Source organism: Mytilus californianus, unplaced genomic scaffold (genome assembly GCF_021869535.1).
Source record: "Mytilus californianus isolate M0D057914Y unplaced genomic scaffold, xbMytCali1.0.p SCAF_2, whole genome shotgun sequence".
In the NCBI taxonomy this organism is placed as follows: domain Eukaryota; kingdom Metazoa; phylum Mollusca; class Bivalvia; order Mytilida; family Mytilidae; genus Mytilus; species Mytilus californianus.
This window is the reverse complement of record NW_026262668.1, coordinates 103,281,797-103,307,611: the sequence shown is the minus strand read 5'-3', so window position 1 is coordinate 103,307,611 and position 25,815 is coordinate 103,281,797. Positions and strand designations below refer to the sequence as shown.

At 32.4% G+C, this 25,815-nt stretch overlaps 1 protein-coding gene across 5 annotated transcripts in view; it reads right to left on the bottom strand.

Annotated features, from left to right (window-relative positions):
* LOC127730614 (peroxidasin homolog pxn-1-like) overlaps nucleotides 1-25,815 on the bottom strand; it is a 296,701-nt gene that overhangs the window by 49,249 nt on the left and 221,637 nt on the right. The window contains exons 13-14 of one of the 5 annotated variants that reach the window (XM_052239091.1): nucleotides 7,984-8,077; nucleotides 6,399-6,552 (exon numbers count right to left, since the gene is read on the bottom strand). The exons of 2 other annotated variants lie outside the window; for them this stretch is intronic. In XM_052239091.1, the coding sequence (XP_052095051.1) occupies nucleotides 6,483-6,552; nucleotides 7,984-8,077 (164 nt within the window). In that variant the 3' untranslated portion in view covers nucleotides 6,399-6,482. Of the gene's footprint in view, nucleotides 1-6,398; nucleotides 6,553-7,983; nucleotides 8,078-25,815 lie in introns of those variants that run through there. 2 more of the 5 variants (XM_052239087.1, XM_052239090.1) reach the window with 2 other exon arrangements.

The following is a 25,815-nucleotide window of genomic DNA, read 5'->3' as shown; positions in this document are numbered from 1 at the left end:
AATGCAGTTTTTGGCATATATCTCAAAAACTAAAGCATTTAAAGCAAATCTGACATGGGATAAAAATGTTCATTAGGTCAAGTTCTATCACCCTTGGAATTTTCAGATGAATCTAACAACCCATTGCTGGGTTGCTGCCACTAAATTGGTAATTTTAAGGTAATTTTGCAGTTTTTGGTTATTATCTTGAATATTATTACCGGTATAGATAAAGATAAACTATAAACAGCAAAAATGTTCAGCAAAGTAAGATCTACAAATAAGTTTTATATGACCAAAATTGTCAATTGACCCCTTAAGGAGTTATTGCTCTTTAAGGACAATTTTACACATTTTGTTCATCATGTCTTGCTAACTTTTAAAAACCTTCTCCTCTGAAACTGCTGAACTAAATTAAACCAAACTTAAGCTAAATGATTCTTATGTTATCTAGAATAAAGTTTGTGTTTTATTTTCTGTTTCCTCAGCAAACATGGCCGCCATTGCTAAAAATAGAACATAGTGGTAAAATGCAGTTTTTGGCATATATCTCAAAAACTAAAGCATTAAGAGCAAATCTGACATGGGATCAAAATATTCATTAGGTCAAGTTCTATCACCCTTGGAATTTTCAGATGAATCTAACAACCCATTGCTGGGTTGCTGCCACTAAATTGGTAATTTTAAGGAAATTTTGCAGTTTTTTGTTATTATCTTGAATATTACTATAGATAAAGATAAACTATAAACAGCAAAAATGTTCAGCAAAGTAAGATCTACAAATAAGTTTATATGACCAAAATTGTCAATTGACCACTTAAGGAGTTATTGCCCTTTAAGGACAATTTTACACAATTTGTTCATCATGTTTTCTAACTTTTAAAACAAAATCTTCTCCTCTGAAACTAATGAACCAAATTAAACTAAACTTAAGCTGAATGATTCTTAGGTTATCTAAAATAAAGTTTGTGTTTTATTTTCTGTTTCCTCAGAAAATTTGGCCGCCATGGCTAAAAATAGAACATAGGGTAAAATGCAGTTTTTGACTTATATCTCAAAAACAAGCATTTAGAGCAAATCAGACAAGAAGTTAAAGTATCTATTAGGTCAAGGTCTACCTGCACTGAAATTATCAGCCAAATCGGGTATCTGATTTTTAGGTTATTGCCCCTGAATTGATGATTTTAAGGAAATTTTGCAGTTTTTGGTTATTATCTTGAATATTATTATAGATAAAGATAAACTGTAAACAGCAAACATGTTCAACAAAGTAAGATCTACAAATAAGTTTAATATGACCAAAATTGTCAATTGACCCCTTAAGGAGTTATTGTCCATTAAAGACAATTTTTCACAATTTGTTCATCTAGTTTGCTTACTTTAAAAAGTCTTCTCCTTTGAAACTGCTGAATCAATTTCAGCCAAACTTGGGCTGAATGAGTTTCAGAGTATCTAGTATAAATTTTGTATTTTATTTCCTTGTACGTCAAGAAACATAGCCACTATGGCTAAAATGAAACATAGGGGTAAAATGCATTTTTTTGCTTTTGAAGAAAATATGACAGATACAAGGAACATTTAAATGGCATTTTAAGCCACTCATTAATATATATTGAAAAGCAAAAATAATAATTGACGAAAGATTTAAGCAAAAAATTACAGGTGAGCGGTTCGGGCTCTTGAGAGCCTCTTGTTCGAAATACTACAGATTTTCTACCCCGGGAAAAGAAAAAACCTTAGCTGTACTTGGAAAAAAACTTTCGGAATTTGGGGCCCTCAATGCTCCTCAACTTCGTGCTTAATTTGGCCTTTTTACAGTTTTTAATTCGAGCGTCACTAGTGAGACTTTTGTAGTCAAAACGCGCGTCTGACATTAAAACATTTTAAGCCTTGTATCTATGAGGAGTTTATTTACATCAACTTACAGTCTATATCTTTTTATTTGAAAATTCTAGCAATTCGCAACAATTATAGTTATATTAATCAGACTTTCTAAATAGTAAAATTTTACATGTAGAATAAAAAGCTTTAACGAAATAAATTACTGTGTAGGTGTCACACCAACAATTTAACCAATCATCACCAAGAACGTTTTGTGAAATTATGCAACCTCTGGCAAAACATAGCACTTTTCATATTGCTGCGTTAAGCCCGCTGTTGTTAACCTGGCAGCGATTGTTTGTCAATTTTCACACTTTATTTTCATACTAGAAAAAGAGCGAGGTTAATTTTATTCGCGTTATTTTTCTAATCGCAAAAGTCGGGTAAATAAATTGGTTGCCAAAATTAATTGGTTTGAAGTCTTGTGTTTTTCCAAACTACATTATAAAGAAAACCCATAAAACTGTATCCAAACAATAACACGAATAAGTAAAATCTTTTCTTTTTTTACATTCCAATGCTTTGCCGCAGGCTATAATCTGTTTGGTTTTCTAATGGTACGATTTACCGTACGAAGATCTCATATAACTGCAATAAGTGTCTGATATTAGTTGATATAAACACCCATACAAAATGGTATGTTTAGATGTGAGGAAAACAAGCGTTAAAATGAGATAACTTAAGAACAGTCTTGTTATGGTGGATTCTAATTGCTTGCTATTTAACTTTATTTTAATGTGTTTATCATGAACAAAATCCCTTCATATACAATCTCCATATGTACACTTCAAAACTTCGAACGTCACTTAAATTAACCAAGCGAAGTAGGAGGAGTATTGCTCATTACAAAGTTTTTTTATAATAATGAAACAAATGGGCGTAGGGACAAGATGATTCCTACATTTCCGATAAACAAACATATAACACCATAACCAAAGCGATAAAAGTAGGACAAACAACAGTCCTCAAAACACTACACCGAAATGTACGAACACTACCTTAAACCGGTGGTCAATGAAGTTGCTCAGGAAGGGTAATCATTCTTCCACAATATCAATTTTCTGTCATTACTGATAAAACAACTACATTTGTTATATAGTGTGCAATAACGTGATAACAAAAAAATAGCCGTATTTGTGATAGTAATGCGCGTTGCAAACAGTAGTCATTCGAATATTCCACTTTGGACATCGACAAAACATATTTTTACTGCATATACCGTGTATATTCCATAAGTACTTTTATCACCATTTTTTTTAATATGAAAAATTATTTTCTCCTGATATTGACAACAATCGATGTGTTATCTAAACAATGAAAAGCAAAATGATTCCTATTTGCAGGTGGTGGTATTTAGGGCAACTGCAAAAGCTTCCTTAGAAGGCTGATTCCTCATCAATTTGATATTGATTGCAGTTTAACTTTCACCTATAAACGATAAATTTATTCTATTTTTGACATACAAATATTGATACCTGAAGAAATATTTTGCTTTTAGCGCAATTTTATAATTTTTGAAGTATTTTTTAAAAATTGCATTTTTTCTGCAAATATTGCGCAATTGATATTTTTGGAATTATGGTATTATGTTCTATAATATCCATATGAGGTTTAAAAATATCATACAAGAATCAGCAAAGAACATTTTATTTAATTCTTGTGAAATTTGGGAATGTCCATTTTTGACATTTTATCTTGATTTAACAAAAAATGCACCATGCGAATTATTGACGACCGGGCAAAATAGAAAGTACAGATAATAAGCTTTCGAATGATATATAAAATAGCCGTATGTTAGGTGGGTGCATTAAAGTCGTTAACTAAGCGTCAGTTTGAAAAATGTCACTCGCCTAGTAAGGACTAGGAGGAAAATATTTGTACCCGACTTATCTTAAACGGGTGTTGGTGGTTGGGGGTGTCTGTTGTACTGTGGGTGATATCTCTGCGATGCCTGATACATTTTTTCTTATTGTATTGACATTAAGAATACTATTGAAACAAAAAAGGTAGTTTTCTTGAAATTGAAATAGATGGACCACTTCAAACAAGAATCTATGACAAACATGACGATTTCAGCTTTCCCATTTTAAATTTGACGTTTCTCTGGTGAAATATACTCTTTACCCCCATCGTATGGCGTTAACATATCTCAATTGATGCGTTACGCGCGTGCATGTATGGACATGATTAACAGAGATGTGCTCCTGCGGCGCAAAAACTGCCCGAACAAAATCGACTGGAATCGACACCTAACACAAGTTTGACAATCACTATCACGAATTCGTTGACCGATATGAAGTGTCTGTGTTTCAACTCACACGATTTTATTTTTGCAGTCTTAGATTTTTTGCTATCAAAATAGTTGTCTGATTTATACAATTAGCAATTGTGTCATATTCCCAAATTTGACATTTTGACTGAGCGTGGATTCAGATGGCGAGTGATGGCATATAATGAGACAATTATCAAGTCAATACACCCGGTCTCGCTCCGTTAGAAGATCATGCTATTCCTTCGTGTCTTCTTTTAATATCTTATCTTGATTTGTATATTCCTTATGCATGTTCATCAAATGAGCATCGGTAGACAACTGTTTCCTTTCGTTTACTATAACGAAATATGGTCTACATAGCCAATAAGGGAAAAGGGTTGTAAGCGCAAACAACTGGTTTAACCTCGATACATTTTGTAACTATTCCATGCAAGTCAGGCTATTAAGACTGTGTGATGTTCGCTGTTTCATTTATTTGTTTGTTCGTCTAGTTTTTCGGATGAGTTAATGTGGTAGTCGATTGTTAGTGGTTGGTTTTGTATATTGTATTCTGCATATTGCTTGGGTAATGACGTTTGTTTTGTATATGTAAGAGAATGATAATCCCTTTCTTCATGATTAAGTACGAGCGTTAGCGAGTACTTATCATGAAGTAAGGGATTATCATTCTCTTACAAACTTCGAATATTGTAAAGTGCTCAAGGCTTAAATGATCTCTAAATTGGTTGCATTTAATAATTAGTTTCATTGTCAGTGCAATGTTTATATTTAATGCATGACTTCCTTTTTAGGCATTTCATTTATGGATTAGTTTTAGTGATGTAAGGACTTTCTTATTGTTTGGGAAATATTTGAAAAAAATGTGTTATACATATTAGGTAGCACAACAGAACAAAGAAAATGTAGGAATTGTATATGTTTCCTGATTGTGAGTATGAATGTAAATCATGTAATATTTTAGTGAGGAATTATCCTTTTTTTAATTTACAGTTTAAATCAATTGATACATTTAAACTAAATTTTATTTAACAGCCAATAGTTTTTGGTCCGGCTTTTTACATCAAATACTATTTAATTATATCAGGGAAATGTTCAAATAAAGTGCCTTTAAAAGTTTTTAAAAGTTTAATTCCTGTTTTGTTTTGTTTTGTTATTTTATCGAAATATTGGAAATAACTATTCTTCCCAACCGCTGATCCAGTGATCAAAGTTTTTGGAAAACTAAAGATTAAGGTATTTTTTTATTTTAAAGCTGTTTTTTTTTCTTTTTTTGCAAATGCTTTGATATTGTTTACTTATTTAGTAATTTGAAGTTATTAATATTTTCATAATAATATTCACGGTACTAAATTTACTGCACAGTAAACTTTAACTTATTTTGAGTTATTTGTTTGTTTCACAATTCAACTTTTAGTCAGTTTCAATCACTGTGTGATAAATCCTTTCAATCCGATAAATGTGCTTCGGGGCAGTTGTAACTCATTTATAGAAACTCCTTGTTTTGAACAGTAGATAGACCCAAATAATAAGATAATCCTTTACTAAGAACATGATTTACATTCATTCTTCACAATTAAGAAGCATCAAATCCTACAATTTCATTGGTCGAGAGCACTTTGCTATATTCTAACTTTTTATATGTAATTTAACTCATGACAGTAATGAAGCACTGGTTACTGGAGGGTTTGTATCCATAATAGTAATCACTTTTGTGTTTAATCGTGAATTTACGGTACATTTTCTGTTCAGTAAATGTTGATTTATTCGAAACAATAAGGTTTTAAAAAAAAAAACCTAGGCTGTATTTGACACAACTTTTCGAAATTTTTGGTTTTCAATGCTCTTTAACTTCGAATTTATTTGATCTTCAAACTGTTTAATTCAAATTCCATTGATGAGTCTTATGTAGACACAGTGCTGGTGGACGTTTCGTTACCGAGGGTATTACCAGCCCAAATTTCAACACTCATTTTGTTGACATAAAATATTATTGATCGTTCATTTTCTGTAAATTTAATATTTATAAAATATCGAATTATTCAAAACACTAAGATTTTCTAGCCCAGGCATAAATGGCCGTAGCTGTGTTTGGCGCAACTTTTCGAAAATTTAGATTTTCAATGCTCTATAACTTTGGACTGGATTTGGCTTCCAACTGTTTTGATTCGAGTGTCACTGCCGAGTTTCATGTAGACGAAATCAGCATCTGGCGTACCAAATTATAAACCTAATATTTTTAATGAGTTTTTTGTTGGAAGAAGAAACATTTAATATCTATAGGTTTAATTCTGTATTTCATTACAGTTGGCTACTTTATTTTTCTGATGATAAATTATTCATTCATTTGTAACTATTGCGACATATCTTTCCACAATTCTAAATTGAGGCTAGGGAAATCTTTGCAATATACTTTCCTGCCTCTGAAAAAGAAGAAATACGTGTACTAGTATTTGAAATAAATCTTTCATAAAAGGTTGTTTATTTCAATCCAATAAATAATAATATTACTTTCTTTGCTTTGTTCGTATTTTGTAAGATAACTCATGTCAAAGACAAGTCATCACGCATGGTCACATTTTAAAATGATTCAGATAACTTTGGTTTTCCTTTTGCATAAAAAAAATCAATATATAATTTGGAATATCTGAAAGTTGGTTCCAAATCCCGGAGTTAAAATTTAATTTTGTCACGGAAAAAATGCACAGTTGAACACCGATTTAAACTACTATCTTTCATCACAATGCTCTGATTCCCCAATCAACAACATATTTTTGTTTTGTTTGATAAACATTTTATTGGAACACATTCATGATCATTACTCTCGTTACCGACATCTTCTCGCCAACCGGTTCCTTTACTCATAAGATGCAAACATCATGTAGCGGCTTCTAAAGAATAATGACAAGAAGTTTGAACTAATATGTGATTTGTATTAACAAATTATTTTAACTATCTCATATAAAAAAAAAAGGCTTAATACCACATGCTATAGGTTAAGCCATATTATAAATACAAATTCGACAACGTGGACAGATTCGGGAAAAAGATGACTTAACATTTTTGAATGGTTTAAGTAAATATTTTCCAATATAACATAGGGTTGATTTTGAATGAACAGTGCAAAATATATGTGTCAAAGAAGACAACGAATATGTACTCTTTCATAAGTGACAATCCAGCCCCCGAGTTTAATTTTCATGCTATGTATTTGTACATGTTTCGTTTTACTAAATACGATTATCAAGACTCAGGGATTATTAATGATGGTATAAACTTGATAAAAATTAAGGTAAATGTAGCTGATTTCAAATAGAAAGTTTGTCAAAATTAGGGTGGTATACAGATGCATTTGTGAAAAAAGAAAACATCAAAGATAATGTACAAGATTTCGTTTCATCTTGTTCTATAGTATCTTACAAATTATACAGATTATTATCATCAAAAAGCTGGTGCAACTATATTTTAAGCTGCCTTTTATTAAAACATCAAAAATCCAGCCAGGAATATTTTTAATACCACTTTTTAAGTTTATGGACCCTTCTGTTATATCATGTACATGATGCAAAATTTCGTGTCAGGTTTTGTTGATCACAGATGAACTCAAGATTTTTGTGATTCGATTTAATCATAGGGGATCCTGATTCTCGTTCAGCTTTGATTTGCTATTTTTTTTATATATATACGATTTGGCGATGTTTTATTTAAATAAAATATATGTTATTTAATGCATTTGTGATCGATACCAAATTGCCAGAAAAACGCGTTTAACTTTTTATTACATTATCATAGTGTAAATTTATGTCTTAAAAACGTCTTTTCTTTACATGTAATTTGGTGTAGTGTAAGCTTACCTCTTCAGGAATGCATTAGGTTGAATCTTTGTTAGGTTAAAATTGTCACAAAACATCTTTGACAATCTCATTGATTTAATGGAATTAAGTTGATCTATGATAAAGAAAATTTAAATTATTAGCATTTTGTTTGTCTGTCATATCATGCTACTTCTAACTGAACTAGTATACATTATACATTTATTTCCCGTGCCGGAGGGAGATATGAAGATTTGTTCAACCAAGAATATTCATATTTCACGAGGGCTCTGCCCGAGGGAAATATGATCTTTCGAGGGTGAATAAATCTTCATATCTCCCGAGGCCAAGGGAAATGAATGTTTTATTCCACTGCCTATGCTTTGCTTACTATCAATACATTAAATATTATTTTGCATACATTTTTTTTTCTTATCCGCTTGTTTTTGTAAGTCAAACTAAACACGACATACCCATTGATAAACAGTAAGGATCAAAATTTAATTATAAGTCTTTTTGTTTTATCGTCTGAAATAAATTTGAACATGATAATGATTTTTGCTATAGCTGTTTTAAGAAGAATAAGAAGTTCAAAACGTTATGTAGATTAACCGCACGTAACGTCGATACGGGGAATATGATCCTCAGAATGGAATATGAAGATTTGTCCAATGACACGTGGGATAGTCTCAACCAATCAAATATTGATGAAACTATCAATATGTTTAAACAGTGGAATAACATTGTTTAGTAGCCATCTGAAGCTCGCCTCCGGTGCAGGATTTTTCGCTGCGTTGAAGACCCATTGGTGGCCTTGGGCTGTTTTCTGCTGTTTGGTCGGGTTGTTGTCTCTTTGACACATTCCCCGTTTCCATTCTCAATTTTATTAATGTAAAGTTGATTAAACTTACCTTGATGGATGACATTTTATATTAATACTTTTTCTATATATCCCCTGAATAGTTCTTTTTTATAGTGTTTTCAAAACTATGATTTAAGATATCTTCCGTACGTCGGATTGCTGCACTAGGTTGGTGAAATCATTTTACCTTATATCTTCAATTCTACCAGATTAGTCGAGGTGGACAAAGTAATATTTTTACATGCTGGTTAGTGTTTTAGTCTTTAGTAAACATTAATTTAATATTTTATTTACGCGAAATGTATGGATGTTACTTCAGGATAAAGAGAGTGTTACTTATATATGGAAAACCAATTTTCTGTTTGATTATGGACCTATAATTTCTATTTCATTATTCATACGAAATTTCTTTGAACCTAGATATTAAAAAAATCCGCTGTAAGCGTTAAACGACATTAAAAACAAATTGATAACATGTAAGAATGACGACTCCCTTTAATGCTAAATAAAAAGGTTTTTAATATGTACGAAATGCAAATATTTTTCAATTGATTTTAAACTCTTAGAAAAGATTTCAGTTCATTCGATTGTAATAACTTTGACGTAAATACATTTTTATAACCAACGAGTTTTAGGTTATCAAAAAAATGAAAACAACATGCGTCCGAAGCGATTTTATGGATTTATCTTCAGCAGGAACGCTCAAAGCCGAATATTTGAAAGCCAAGGATGTATAAGAACCTAATTAGTTGAAGAGCTATATAACCAAAAAGGGCCTAACAAAATAGCCAAATATATCTAAGGTCAACTTTGCCTGAGGGAGTTGAAACCTTAGTTTCTTATAACATCAAAATTTATCAAACATATAAACAGTTTAGAGTCATTATTTCCTTGATAGAGGGTTGCTGCTTACAAAGAAGCTATTGAACCAAAAGTTACAAGTGATGAAGTTGAAATCACCCAATCGAAAATTTTATGGACGCCACCACGAGTTGGTTGATCGTTATGGAATATCTGTTTCACAGATGACAACAAATATGTTCCAATAGTTGTAACAACAATCCCGTCCTCTTACTCAAATTGGGCCTAGCGATTTAGACTTATCACCGTGTTTGTACTTTTCTTGAGCAACACAATGGGTGCCACATGTGGAGCTGCATCTGCTTACGCTTCCGGAGCACCTTGGATCACCCCCGGTTTTTTGGTGGGGTTCGTGTTGCTCAGTCTTTAGTTTTCTATGATATGTTTTGTGTACTGTTGGTTTTTTTCGGTTTTTTTTTGTCCATAGCATTGTCAGTTTATTTTCGACTTATAAGTTTGAATGTCATTTGGTATCTTTCCCTTCTCTTGTAGAGTGCATGTGAATATAAAATACAAATACCAGTACTAATAATTTTTCAAAAAGCAAATAAAGCTCACTGAAGCTAAAGCTAACTGAACAAAAAAAACTTATCTGCCTTGTAGAAGTTTAACTAACAATCCGTTCATTAACGATTAAACTAAAATAATGAGTCTACTTAATATCATGCAAAGGAATAAAATAATAATGTAAGATGATTTTTTCATTCATTTGCTACTTCTAATAACATACCCCGAGTAAATCCCGCCTTTCCACGAGGTCTCTCATACCAGTGTCTATCGCCACTTTTCAGGGCTTGAAACTGACGTACGAATATACATTGGAAGGTTGGGCCTAGTAAACTACCTGCTTTTGCTGTTTCAGAAATAGCTCCAGCGTACAAATCAATGTGTGACTCGTGTCTGAAAATAAAAGCATTACAATTTAGTGGGTTTAAACCTTGTGTGTTTTATCTCAGACAACAGAAAGAAAAGGACAATTGCATTCGATATGAACCGATATTACATAAGTGTATTTTCAAAAGAAAGACGACGGGTACTGCTAGTGGATCATCAGTTGCCTACCCTCCAGAGCTTCTAAATTCAAACCCGTTTTTTTGTGCAATTCATTTTATTTTACCTATGTTGATTATTGTTTGCCTTTCTGCATTTTTTGCATTTGGCTATTATGTTGCCTCTTCCTTTACGACTTATAGTTCTTATATCTATGATTGCTTTATCACCAATTACATAGCGTATGTTATATGAAGCTGTTCGTTTCGAGCGTTAATATCGTAGGATAACTTATTATAGAACACTTGTGCGTACTGACATCTGTATAATACAAATACATTATTACCACTTGCACTTGCCCCTGCTGTTTGACTATCGGCCACCGACTATAGCATCTGCACAGTATTCAGAGCTTTGGTAATGTCATGATCAAAATGAACAATTTGGTTTCTCAATTTTCAGCAATTACATAAGGTTATACTACTTAAACAAAACTTTCAAAAGCTCTGTTCTGTTTAGGTCTTTATAGATTATAATGCTCTGAAATGCTTTATTAATTTCCATTCTCAAATTTATTTATTTGACTCTGATATGTTCACAAGTGTAACGATGATTTATCATGATATATATGTTTGTTCAATAAAATAAGTATGAAATAGGTTTATATTATAGTAGACACTTGAGACATTCATACCTGTACAGTTCTTTGATTTTATCAGAGCTTTCTTTATCGTGATCGAAAATAGGATCATCGCTAAATTTTATTGGTATCAAACCACAAAATTGTCTCCATGTATTGTAATCTGGCAGACCATGATCTCGTCCTCTCTGAATATTTCGAGCAGCTAAATCATGACTTGTTCCTTCCAATTTAAACAATTTGTTCCGTACTTCAGGCTGGAAAAATCTACAGCATATTTGTGGGTAATTTAGAAAATCCATACGAAGCGTAACAATTGCAACATATATATACATATATATATATATTTAACATTTCGTTGTCAAGATATTTGGAAAAGAAGTCGAAACAATTTTTTTTTCGAATGATATCGCTAAAAAAGAGTTCGTTTGCTGATAAAAGCTATAAAGCCTTTTTACATCTAATCAGAAAAGCGCAAACAGATTACAACTCATCACTTTTGAGCTGCTGAAAAAATATGGAGTCATTCTGTGCAGTATTTTTGGAAGAAATATGTGACGAAACATCTTCAGTGCAAATGACACATTGATTGAAAGAAAAAACGGAGAAAAAAGGGAGAGATACCTGGACCAAAATACTTGCTATAGACGTACAGCTTTAAAAACAGGCCATCATCGAGACAAACAAAGACGAATTTGAAAATATTTGTAATGTGGGGAGGTGATTTCTAAACAATACCATTTTCAACGGACTCATCGAAGGTAATGTTTACAATTATATAGATTAGATCAGATTAATGAACTTAATGATTGATTGATAAACAAAATGACCAATATCACGCTGTCATTCGGTATATCGATAAAAAATATGAAAGAATAAAAAGCGATGGTCAAGTATCGTGATCGGATCGTGAAAGAAATTCAATACGATTCAACTTCAAAATCCTTGGTATAATCAAAAGGCGAAAAAATCAGAAAAAGACAGATGTCTGCGAAAATGATTAATACTTCTCAATAATACTGCCAACTAAGGAACAGAAAAATTAGCACTTTTTAAAATCATTTGAAACAAGTTTCTGGTAATTAAGATGTTAAGGAAACTATTTTTATGTATGCACATATACTTGACTACGACTTCTGTGCACTTATTTTAAATGTATCACGAATTAATTTCGTCTTATCGACAAAAAAATATTTCACTCGGTATTTTTTTATCGAAAACTTTGGCTGTTAATTAACTTTCGAGTATTTTGAAACGGGTGCCACATGTGGAGCAGGATCTGCTTACCCTTCCGGAGCACCTGAGATCACCCCCAGTTTTTGGTGGGGTTCGTGTTGCTTAGTCTTTAGTTTTCTATGTTGTGTAATCTTATCACGGTTGTCCTCTTAGGACTTGTGCAGGGGAATGTCGAATTTCTAACGTAAGGTGTCATATATTAAGGTCGCTGCATACAGAAAAGCTATCGGCGGGTTAGAGAACGAAAAGACATGAATCCAATGGCAGTACATTTCCTAATGATTTGAAATAAAACAAAGGATTGTCTGTTTAAAGAAAGTATGTGCACATTCGTTTTAAAATAAATATAAGCCATTCAGTTACGTAAAACATATTAATATTTTTGTCAAAATGTTGGATTTGTTTTATAAAACTCAAATTGGATACCGCTTATCACTTAGAAGTATAGCATATTGTAAAATTGAGAATGGAAATGGGGAATGTGTCAGAGAGACAACAACCCGACCAAAGAGCAGAAAACAGCCGAAGGCCACCAATGGGTCTTCAATACAGCGAGAAAATCCCGCACCCAGAGGCGGGCTTCAGCTGGCCACAAAACAAAAATGTGTACTAGTTCAATGAAAATGGACGGCACACTAAACTCCAAAACATAAAAATGAAGTAAAATTTAAAAAAAAATACAAGACTAACAAAGGCCAGAGGCTTCTGACTTGGGACAGGCGCAAAAATGCGGCGGGGTCAAACATGTTTTGTGATATCTCCCCCTATACCTCTAGCGAATGTAGAATAAACAAACACACAGCAATACGCACAGTAAAACTCAGTTTAAAAGAAGTCCTAGTCCGAAGGCAGAATAGGTAACAAAAGAAACTAAGCAAAATGACAATATACCTATTTCAATTTCGTTCAAATCCTTCAACAGAAGAGGGTTTCTCAACAGGAGAAGGTATATCAAGATTATTTTTGGTCCTTTGAATTCAAAAATCAAAAAGTATTATAAATCTGTCAAGTGACACTGTTCAGATATTTATAAGACACCGTTCAGATGTTTATACGACACCAGACTGTCAGACATCAGTATTTATTTTTCTGAATTTTGTGTTACATATTTGCATTATGGCTTTAAACCTCATGCTTTTAGTGTAAAACTACAAAGACTGCAACAATAGCCTCATTTTGAGATCTTGTACATTATCACTTAGATATGAGATAATACTTTACAATAAAAAAAGATATTTTGATACAAGAGGTATTTTACAAAAATGCTAATGTGTGTAAAATATCTTTGTGGATAAGACCTTGAGTTATATCTATTTTGACCAAAAATAAGTGTAAACTTGCCATTCCAGGCCAAATAAGACATATTAATGACGTTACAGTGATATCGCAACTGACCTCCCTGTAATTATGTGCCATGTTTACATAATTTTGATACCTGAAAAATTGTACTATTCTTGCACTATCAGGGGTTAGTTAAATAATGGCTATAAGGATCATACATCCTCCTTTTTGATTTTTAAAAAAAGGAAAAATTTGTAGAATCAATTTTGAATTCCATATTATACCTATATTTAATTTTTTTAATCCTAGCATATAAAGACACTTCTCATATTTTGTGATAAAAAAAACGATTTACTACATGTTTTCCAAATTGCACATGCCGCAAATTTGACATCCAATCCCCGAACTTCAATTTGGAATAGCATGTTATACCTGTTAATCATTTTCATTAAAATGATATAACAAAAAGATATTTCTCATCATTTGTGAGTTTCTTAACCAAAAAGAAGAGTTTTCACCACTATTTTTGTACAAAAATTGACTTGAGACTTCCTTTGGTAGATATAAAGGCTGCGCATATAAATGATTGTAACCAGATCAAGCAGTCTTAACTTATCATTCGTAAGAAAGTGTTGCATACCCTTACTTGAGAGTAAGATCCAATGGCATTGAAAAATCGTAGCCCTATTTCCCAATAGAAGTGAACCGGAATAAGTCATGCAAGTTCAATCTTTTGCTCTACCAATTTAACAATGATATTTTATCAGTTAGTTACAGAATTATTTGACAGCTTTCAATGCAATTGACCAAAAAAATAAGCAGCATCTGATCTTTCAACATCATTATCTTGACCCTCAAAAAAAGGTTCCAGATCTTTCATTAAAGACATCGAATTTACATAGATATTCCAATTTTTCCAACTTTTGTGATTAAGTTACATCAAAATAATTTTAGGGGCCATTAAAAAAATTAATATAAATAGACATCGTTCAGAGAATAACAATTTAGTCATTTAAATTATGGAAAAAAAAAATGTTTGTTTACATTTTATTGTCAATGAAATGATGATATACACTCTGCCTTTGTAATTTAGTAAAAATGGAAAACTTTTTAACATGTTTTTACTCTGAATTGATAATAATGTATGAGCATTTTGGCAGAAATATATCTAAGTTTCAGATTTGTTCCCCGCCTTTTGTTAATAGTATAGATTTTTCACAGATATTTACGATCTGATACCAGATCTTTCCCTATCCGATCGCAATATTTCACAACCGTTACTTCTTCATTCGTGATCATTTTTTCGATATACAAAATGACAGCCATGAATATGATTTAGGGTTCAATGTCAAACTTATATATATATATATCATAAATACAATCCGTTTCATAACTTGTCAATTTTACCTGTCCGCTTTCATGCAGTGTTCATGTGTTAGCCATCTTGCAATATTATCTGTATGTTGTCCATCGTCTTTCAGAATCATATGAGTACTGAAGAAGTTGTCGTCAAGGTTTTCTCGATACAAAGTTCCATATTTACTAGATAAGTAAGCTAGACTTGGTACGATCAAGGTATGTCCTATTCGTAGAGCAGCGGTTGCAAAAGAATTTCGAATTCTTGGGTCTAAGCCTTGGTCGTACTGGTCATTGAAGGGATTTCTTCCTCTGCGAATACGTAAACTATGTCGGTTCATTGCCTTCTTACCAAGCATTATTGGTAAATATTCTTTATACGTAATGTGTTGAATTAATGCTATGATAATTTTCCGGGTTTCTTGAAAAACTATTTCGTTCGACCAATTTGGGTTGATTTCTTGAAGTTTTTTTGCTATAGCATTGTGTTGTCTGACTAGTAAAAGATGATTCATGCCAAGGTGGGGAATCTCGTCGACACGGGAATCCCCTGAAATCCAATAAAACGTTATTTCTTTACTTTAAAGAAGCATATGAAATAAAGGAGGCAGCAAAATGTTGACAATGTCGTAATACGATATTGGGTATTGGATTATGTATGATAAATATACAAGTACACTTATAGAATCGTTGTTTTAACACATTCGATATGGTAAGGTATGCGTAAATAATGTAATGAATTTGCTCCAATTACAAAGTTTACCCACTCATTAACATAACATGCACCGTCCTTTTGAAAGTTACAATCTCATATTGCATTATTGTGTCCTTAACTTTTCTTATAACATTACAATAGTATGATATGAAACTGGTTAAGTAATCTTAACAATTACGATAACTGTAAATTTGGAAATTATTGCGTGCATTTATTAATGCGATTTTTGAAAAATAGACTAAATCGCGAGATAAATTATTGCGATTTTAGGAAAATACGATTTTAGGAAAATAAGCGTACATATTTAAGCATCAGATATCAGAATGCGAGTTCTTGTCATTTCGATACCCATCCATTCGTATTACTCGCAATAATAAAAACCTCGCAATAATTTCTGAATTTACAGTAACATTCATGTAACAGCTTGATAAAATGCAAGTGCCGGTCCTTTTCAAATTTAATATCAATATTTATCTATGATAAGTTTATGTAGATGCAGTTCATTTTGAAGTTACTGCAGTCTTCAATTTAAATTTTGATTGAATTGATTATTGATGTTTACTTAAGGTTCATGTGGACCCTTTGGCTAAAATGGCTGCGTTTTCACCTCAAAATTTTACTCTGAGTACAGACAAACCTGTGCATCTGGAAAAGTTTTAAGGCATAGCATGCCCTAGATAAATAAATTTCAAATGCATTGTATGTTTTAGAAAATTTTAAACTTAACAGGATTTTGCAGTGCACTTTTTTTCGTCCCTGCAGAAGATGATAAAATTAATAAACAGTTGAGTTTCACTTGATATGGTCCACTCAGGTACACAGTTTAAATCACCAATTATTGTCAGTTATCTATTGTCCATCTATTGTCCATGTCAATCAATACAAGTCACATCAAATATTTCCTGTGGGGAAGTTCTCAAACCTCTTTCCCAACTTAGTTTATTTTGGCACCTTCTGGAGGAAGGAAAAAAATGCAGTGCAAAATCCTGTTAAGTTTTTAATTTTCTAAAACATAAAATATGTTTGAATTTTATTTATCTAGGGCATGCTATGCCTTAAAACTTTTCCAGATACACAGGTTTGTCTGTACTCAGAGTAAATTTTGATATGAAAATGCAGCCATTTTAGCAAAAGAGTCCACACGAACTAACACTCGTTGGAAATCATTAATGCGTATGCAGGACAAGAAAAAAAAAAACAATGTATACAAGGTAATTTCTGCAAAGTATGGTCGAGGTAGGTAAGGTAAATGCTAGAAATGAGGGTATGTTTTAAAGGGGCAAACATTTACCTTGCAACAGACCAGATACGGACCCTTCAGAGGGCTGTTGTAAGGTTTCTTCAACGTGCAGAGAGTGAGGCACTTACCTAACACTAGAATCGGAATTAATGTCTCATTCAAATCAGACGTGGCACGTGTACGTATTTGTACATCCGCATAGCCAAACGACCGAAGCATGTTTGCAAGGGTTTTATCGCCGGACCGAAGCAAACAAGGGATGATCAAATTTCTATATCCAAGTTAACTCGTTGGATTATTATGATGTGTTTAACTTTCATTATAGTTTTAGTATTAAATGATCTGAAACTGGCGAAGTGATCTTAACAATAGTGACTAACATTCATGTAACAGGTTGATAAAATTCAAATACCTGTCACATCAAAATCTAATATATACTCAGATGCAACACCTTTTCAAGTAATCAACATATATGCTTTGACGCAGCACTTTTCAAGTAACTAAAGTGTTCAATTTAATTAACTTTTATAAAACTTTATGAGAGGTTAACAATATAAATGCTCCTCAGTAAAGACTGTTCACATCACGTAGATCACTGTATGCGCAGATCGATCCAATATGTCTGCACTCAATTCTGTTCCTAAGTAAAGACTATTTACATCACGTTAGTTTACTGTATAGGTGTCTTCTTCCAGGTAAATACTGTTCACATCATGGTAAAAATATACGTATGTCGGTTAGGATTCCGTAATAGGTATCCCATGAGGACGCAGTGTGTCAGTGTAAGATCATCCCGACGGCAGGAGGCCGGAGGGTGATCTTACACTGACACACCAAGTCCGAGTGGGATAACTATTTTACATTCCAGCTCGTCTAGACTATTTGAAAAAAAAACATTTACGCTTCATAACATCTAGTTCAGAATGCCGTACAATAATTATAATATACTTTATTATTTTATAAAATTATTTAAAATTAATTAATTAATTAAAATTATTTTCATTTACCTGTGTTTAAAGTTATTGCAAATGGATGGTATTTTTGTTCGAGCATATTGTTTTTCTTTAATTGTTTAACATTTCTTACCGATATAATCTGTTACTTTTATTATTCTTCCCTTAGTTTATTTATTTTGTATTTACATTGTGTCATAGGTCAAATTTATTTGTTCAGTGTATGTTCAATGGTGTTAATATGTCCTTTGATTGAGTTAAGCTATTTCAGTTGATATTTTATAGTGTGTCTTTCTATGTTGTGATGTTACACTATTGTTTCAGAAAAAGGGTAAAGGTTTGGTACCATTAAAACGTTTAAACCCGCTGCATTTGTTTGCACCTGTCCTAAGTCAGGAATCTGATGTTCAGTAGTTGTCGTTTGTTGATGTGGTTCATAAGTGTTTCTCGTTTCTCGTTTTTTATATAGATTAGACCGTTGGTTTTCCCGTTTGAATGGTTTTACACTAGTAATTTTTTTGGGGCCCTTTATAGCTTACTGTTCGGTGTGAGCCAAGGCTCCGTGTTGAAGACCGTACTGTGACCTATAATGGTTTACTTTTATAAATTTTGACTTGGATGGAGAGTTGTCTCATTGGCACTCATTCCACATCTTCTTATATCTATTTATATATTACTATATAGTATATGCCCTTTATGAGCCCCGGATAAAATGTTTAAATATGTTAAATTAACTGAGAATTTGTATCCAGTCGTCCTGGTGAAGAGTTATGAATCGTGCCTTCATATGCTTAAGGTTTTGAGTTCGATTCCCCGCATAGACGCTGGAAATATAATGGATTTTTTCTACATAAATTTTGAAAGTTAGTCTTTATTTTGCATAAATATTTCTAAGTTTTATTGTGTTTTCGACATTCCCGCCAAAATGTTACAGAACAAAAGAAAGCATGCAAAACAAAAAAACTCAAGGTAGGCTGATCTGGTAGGGGTGATCCGACTCAGACCACCCTTGTTAGAACAAAGGAGTTGGGATGAAAATACAGATAACTATGGAGTTTAATGTGTTGTTTTTGGTCAGTTAAAAACAGTATTTTATGTGATGAATGGTTAGAGAGTCGCATAGGACAAACAGGAAACTGTACATGCTGTATATGCGAAAAGTAAGAATATATCAGATTTCTGATCCTATTTTGCTAGGTCATGTTTGAACGGAATATCTAAAATATGTTTTTTTTTACAAATTAAAAGTTCAAACGTATTACGAGACCTATCAAGGCAACAAACTTTTAATAGAGACGACCGGACATAACTTTTACTGTTCTTATGTATTTTATCTATATCACATGCATGAAATGCATTACTAGAGTTAGTTTACTTTTAGAATGAGTTTCATAACAGTGTGGACATGGACATCTGATATTTAAATGATATCGTGTCGGTCACTGGCTGTCGACAACAAAGACTTCACGCAATTACAGTATGTCAGGGGCCTCACAATGGGGATATACATAATTCCTAGTTTACACATGTCCATTCATAAAATAAAAGTTTTTGCATGAAAGTTTTTAGGAATTTATTTGAATATATTTATATACAGCAAAAAGTTTCTTTTGACAGAATGAGTATATTCAGAGGTGATATCACCAAGTAATCGAGAGAAAAAAAGTAAGAAAAATTATTTTCTGGCAATAAGTGAAAAATTAAGTAGCGTGTCAGTTATAGACAAGTAGTACATCATGCATTGCAAATCATTCAGTGGATAGGTCAAACGCAAAAATTAAAAAAAAAGCTTTATTTGTAAACAAACACTAATACATGCATTGACGGGGGCATACGTATGCTAAATAATACATGTCCGTATAAAGAAATGTGCCCCACCTGTTAAATGCAGCTGTCCTGTTGATTTGAAAAACGAATGGACGGATCACAGCGATTTTCTATCCATGAATTAAATATGTTTACAATACCATTTATACTAGAATATTAAACGAGTGCACCCAGTTTAGTTTAAAAGTTATAATTACACTTTTACTGTTATGTTGACATAATAACCTGTACATTATATCGTGTTACAGTTGACCAGTTTAGTCTTGTGCACATGATTTATTATTACAAAACAGATGTACTGTGAACATATCATTAAATTCATGGATATATATTGAAACACAGAAACCGAAAAACAGGTAAGTACAATTTCAAATTGTAAGGGGCGACATTCCTGATTCAGTTAAAGTAAGGGAGGGGTGGCTATGCAAGAGGCTTTTGAAATCAGCATGAACAAAATTGCAAATAAACCCTTATGCAGAATTGTCTCAAATATACGTCCTCAAATAAAAGTTGAGTAAGACCAAATTCATTGAAATTACCTGCTTAATTTGTAGTAAAAGAATATAGATCCCGAAACTGTTGTTATACATGTTCGGGTATCAAAAAATCTAAAATAAATACATGTATCAATGTTTCCACAAAAGCTACACTGACTCCAATCAACGTAAATTTTGCACACAAGAACGGATTCATATGCTTCTTGATATTTTCACGAGTTATTTTTTGTTAGAATGATATTTAAATGTTCACGAAAATCTGATCGTTGGAGTCTTCGATGGGAATTCAAATTTGTTCCGTGCAAAAAATTATGCAGTCCAGAGGACTAAAATGATTTTTTTTTAAGGTCCGGGGTTATTATTACCAACATAAATAATCTTAGTATGAAAGTTGATCGTAGGTTACTCTATATCACCTCGTACGAATAAATGTTCTCTTATTTTTTTAAGGAGCCACAGAACGTTTGTGCAAAAAAAACAAAACGTTTTTTTCTCGATTACTTTGTGATATCACCTCTGAATATACTCATTCTGTCAAAAGAAACTTTTTGTTGTGAGTATGTAAATATATTCAAAACAAATTCCTATAAACTTTCATGTAAAAACTTTTATTTTATGAATGGACATGTGTAAAGATAGTAATTATGTATATCCCCATTGAGAGGCCATGACATACTGTAATTGCGTGAAGTCTTTGTTGTTGACAGCCAGTGATACAACGATAACATTGAATTACTATGTGTCCATGTCCACGCTGTTATGAAACTCATTCTAATTGAGATGTTTTCCTATATAAACGGGAGATAATTTAATTCCAATCAGGTCAGATCGCAAAAATAAAAATTCAGTACATGTCCGACACTTACGTAAAGAATAATTGATGTAAATGTACAAATCATTTTTCTTATGGTAAAATAAAAACTCTTTTGCAAGCTTCACTTCAAATCTAAGTCCGCTTACGGTATTGAGAAATACATTTTACAACTGATATCTGATATCTCTTGATAAAAACTCGAGTTATTTTATTTCAATAATAAGTGTCGACTCTGAATTATCTGTCAACTTTTAATCAGGGACGGACAACGCCCAACTACCGGCAGGTTGTAAAAGTAAACACGAATTTCAGAACGTTGGTAGAGATGTAATAGTCATTTTCAATCTTCGGTTCTATTTATTACTATCGAAAGAGATTTGTTGTTTTGTTTTTGTTAGTCTCTCTTGTTGATGCATTCTTCTCTGTTCAATTTTTCTTTACCTGCATTACTGTTCATCTTTTTCCTCTACATCTAACTTTGAATCAAACGATGTAGCAATTTGCATTTTAAAATATATACGTCGGTACATATATATACATATATATATATGCTCTAGATTATTTATACGATGTAGCCTAAATTACAGTTTATACATAAACTCATCATAGGTACCAGGATTAAAATTTGGTACGCCAGACACGCATATCTTCTACATTAGACTCATCAGTGACGCTTGAATCAAAAAATAAAAAAGGCCAAATAAATTACGAAGTTGAAGTACATATGGGAATCAAACCTGCTAAATGACAATGCTGTTCTGGGAGGATTTTTCGGCAATCTCCATTTGGGTTTTCTGGCAGCAAACCACTCGGACTCATTTTTAGCAATCCTGTAATATGTTGGAAATAAGATTATGAACCAATTTGTTATTTACATTTTGAGATCTATTTTTTTTTTAAATATGTGTACGGATGTTGGAAGTAATCATAATGATTAAGCCTTTTGTTGGATAAAACCGGACACAATTCGAGAAAAAACCCTCAAAATTCAGTTATATAATCTGTCTCATTCTGCTGAATATGTTTACATTGAAACACCAACGAAGCAATTATCGATTAATTTCAAACAATTTAATGTACGAAGTTCATAAGGAGTCACGCCTTGATCTTTTTATAAGTAATTCTCTCCTTTGAGATATTAATTTCCATTTTCAATGGATTGTTCTATTCATATCCATCGAAAGTGAACCACAAATAATGTGCATAGCTTTGTATTCCTGTCTACAGCCTACATGGGAAAATGTACATGGGAAAATGTTACCACCAAGAGTGGTCCATTTACTCTATTTTTCAATCATATACTTGCTTGTATCCAAAAGAATATTACTGACATCTATAAACCAGAATATTTCGTAGTTCTTTGCACATTCAAGTACTGATTGTGGAAGTAAGCCGACCATCAAGATGGAACATTATCATATATGCATGTGAAGGAAACAAGACAAAAAGTTAAAACAACACTTCTCATGCGTCCAACGCGCTTTTCTGGATTTAGCTTCATTGGGAAAGCTCAAAGCCGAATATTTGAGAGCCAAGGATGTATAAGAACCGAAACAATTGAAGAGCTATATACCAAAAAGAACATAAAAGTCCTGCCAAATCTATCTTAGGTCAACTTTGCCTGGAGGAGTTGAAACCTTAGTTTCTTAATAATTTCTAAATTTAAAAACGAACATTTTTTAAAGGTTTGTTATAAATCTTGCCAATACAGAAGTACTGACTACTAAACTGATGATACCCCAGGGGACTGATAGTCCAACATCAGAGATTTAGACCTAGTGCTGTATAGGTGAAGGTAGTTAACCGGTGTTCAAATCTCGTAAATCGATTAAGAAGAGACAAATCAAGGCAACAAACAAAAAGTGAGGGGAAAGCACGAACACCAAAAGGAGCAAGTCGACATGGTACGCGCCATCCGCCATGCAAATTCACAATCAGTGGAAATGTCACAAACAGGAATAGTACATAATTGGCTGAATTACAGATCACACAACTATACTTGTATATAAAGACCATTAAAAATTAGCTAGATTATGAGTTTGAATCAAGACTAACATTATTCTTTTTTTTCTGGGCATTAATTCTGAGCAAATTTATTCCGAGCAAGATATTGTTGCAGCGAGCTTTCTTACATTATCATATTTGTGATTATACTCTCCATGTTTGTGATGAAACGATAAAGGTTTTGATTAATAAATGACATCTTTATCCCAATTGCATCTTTTTTTTTTGTACTGAATTATAACCTTCAATTAAATTCGAAACGTAACTGCAATCCAACGTGTATCTATTCACTGACAAATTCAAAGAAAAAGAAACGGAACCACAAAATAAAGAAAAGGAAAATTAAGATCAGGAAATGAAAGGTCGTTCTATTAAGTATGATGTTAACCACAGGGAATACTTATATAACAATAATAATAAAAAATCACAATGATTGCTACCAACGTTTGGATTGGATATAAATTATCAAGAATACCAGTCTTATAATTTAGAACGTCAGAAGCGCGTTTCGTCTAGATTAGACTCATCAGTGTCGCTCGAATCAAAACAGCAAAAAGGGCCATCTTAAATACGTAGTTGAAGGCATTGAAAACCAAGAATTTCGAAAGGTTGTGCCAAATACGGCTAAAAGGTGATCCCGTCCTCTTTTCCTCGAATGCGACCTACAGAATTAGACTTATAAACGGGTTTATACTTACATGAGCAACACGACGGGTGCCACATGTCATTATGCTAATATATCACAGATACTTCAACATTCTAGATTATAAGAATTCAGTTAGCTTCTGAGGAGAGAGTTTTTGCTCCGTGTTTAAGGCCTCACTGTGACTTTGAGATGAAGAATAGCAATAAAAGCGCGATTCCTTTCTTTGCTTGTTGTGTGTTTTGCTGTGCATGTACTGATTGTGTGTCATGGATGGATACCCCATATCCTTTCTTTTCGAGTCTGATAGTTCGAGAAAACAAATGCAAAATAGAATTTCAGAGTGAAACACCTCAATACGTCATGAATATCATTACATTTTGTTCTGAGGTTTTTGGAGTGAACAAAATAAAGAAGTGTGACTGGCTCATAATCAGTTTATTAATACTTAAGGCGACAGCAACACACGCGCTATTCATTTGCTTTTTAAATTTATAAATGCATGAAGTGATTTTGTATCATGAATCAATACACCACATCCTTTCTTTCTTTATTGTAATTTGTAAATCTTGTATTATATTGTTGTGAATTTTCTCTGCATCGATGTTATTTATTTATTTATTTGATTTTGTTTTTTTTTTTTGTTTTTTTTTTTTTTTACTTTATTTTTACTTTATATATATTTCAAAAATATAGTCATTATTAAAACTGAAAATATACTAGAGATTGTAATGTTTTAAGAACGAAATAACGTATGACCTACCTCCCTGTGTATCACGTAGTTCTGACATTTGCTCTTCTGTTGATCCATAAACGATAGACCCATCAATAAACGATGTTACATCATTCATTTGTTCTCTTTGTCCTGGTAATTTGATTACAAATATTAGAGTTTTATAGAAGAAGCCGGCAGAAGGTCATAAAATATATTTATGTAAACTTGACGATTGTCAATGAATTATGCCTGAAAGGTATATAAATATGATAAACAGATACCTTGCACCGTACAACCGACCTTCGTCCCTATGGCACAAGGAAGGTAATTTTACATTTCTCTTTCTTTTCACTTCTTGAATTGAATATTCGTTAAACATGTTAAATGTTTCTGTTTACTTAATATTATCGATATAACAACATATTTAATGCATATTAAAGACCATTTCCCTTTGTTAAATACCGTTTATTGCGGGTTTTGGACAAATCTATTTATTTTATAAATCCACAATAAAACAGATAATACTAAAGACACATAATCCGTAGATAATTTATGCAACTTTCAAGAATATACTTAAGTAACACAGATTTGTTTTACGAATGAAAGGAGAAGATCCGGTAAGGGCTAGTTCTGGCCTAAAATTCGAAGTGCATCTGATGAAAGATTTTGACATTTTTTAAACACTTATGTGTCCACTTCGGTCAATGCAATTAGTTTATGTAAAAGATTTGAACTGATTTTGGTCATTAAAAACGCTCAAATTCAAGCTTAAATATGACAAATCTATCAAATATGCCATAAAACGTCACTTTTCAGATGGTTTTTGTCTAAAATGTAAGTGGCCTCATTCGTGTTCAGTCTCAACCTTTATATATGTTATGTATTATCATCAAATACAACATATATTTAAAATATTTAGACTGGACACAAATGCAGTCACTTCCAATTTAGTCAAAAACTGTCTTAAAATTAGGATAAATGCTAAAATTGTGCAGATTTCAGTAATTTTGCATGAATTCAATTTGCTGGTACCTGATGCATGTGCATTGTATTGTCAAAAACAACCCATTTTTATGGAACAAAAGTATTCTACTTTCTGATAAATATCTAAAAGTTTAAATTTCAACAAATTTGTAAAAATGCTATATTTTGGGGTCAAAAAGGGGTCTTAATGGGCCTACTCCTTTGACGAAAAACCCTCAAGACAAAGATACATTACAAACCGCCTGTGAATACTGCT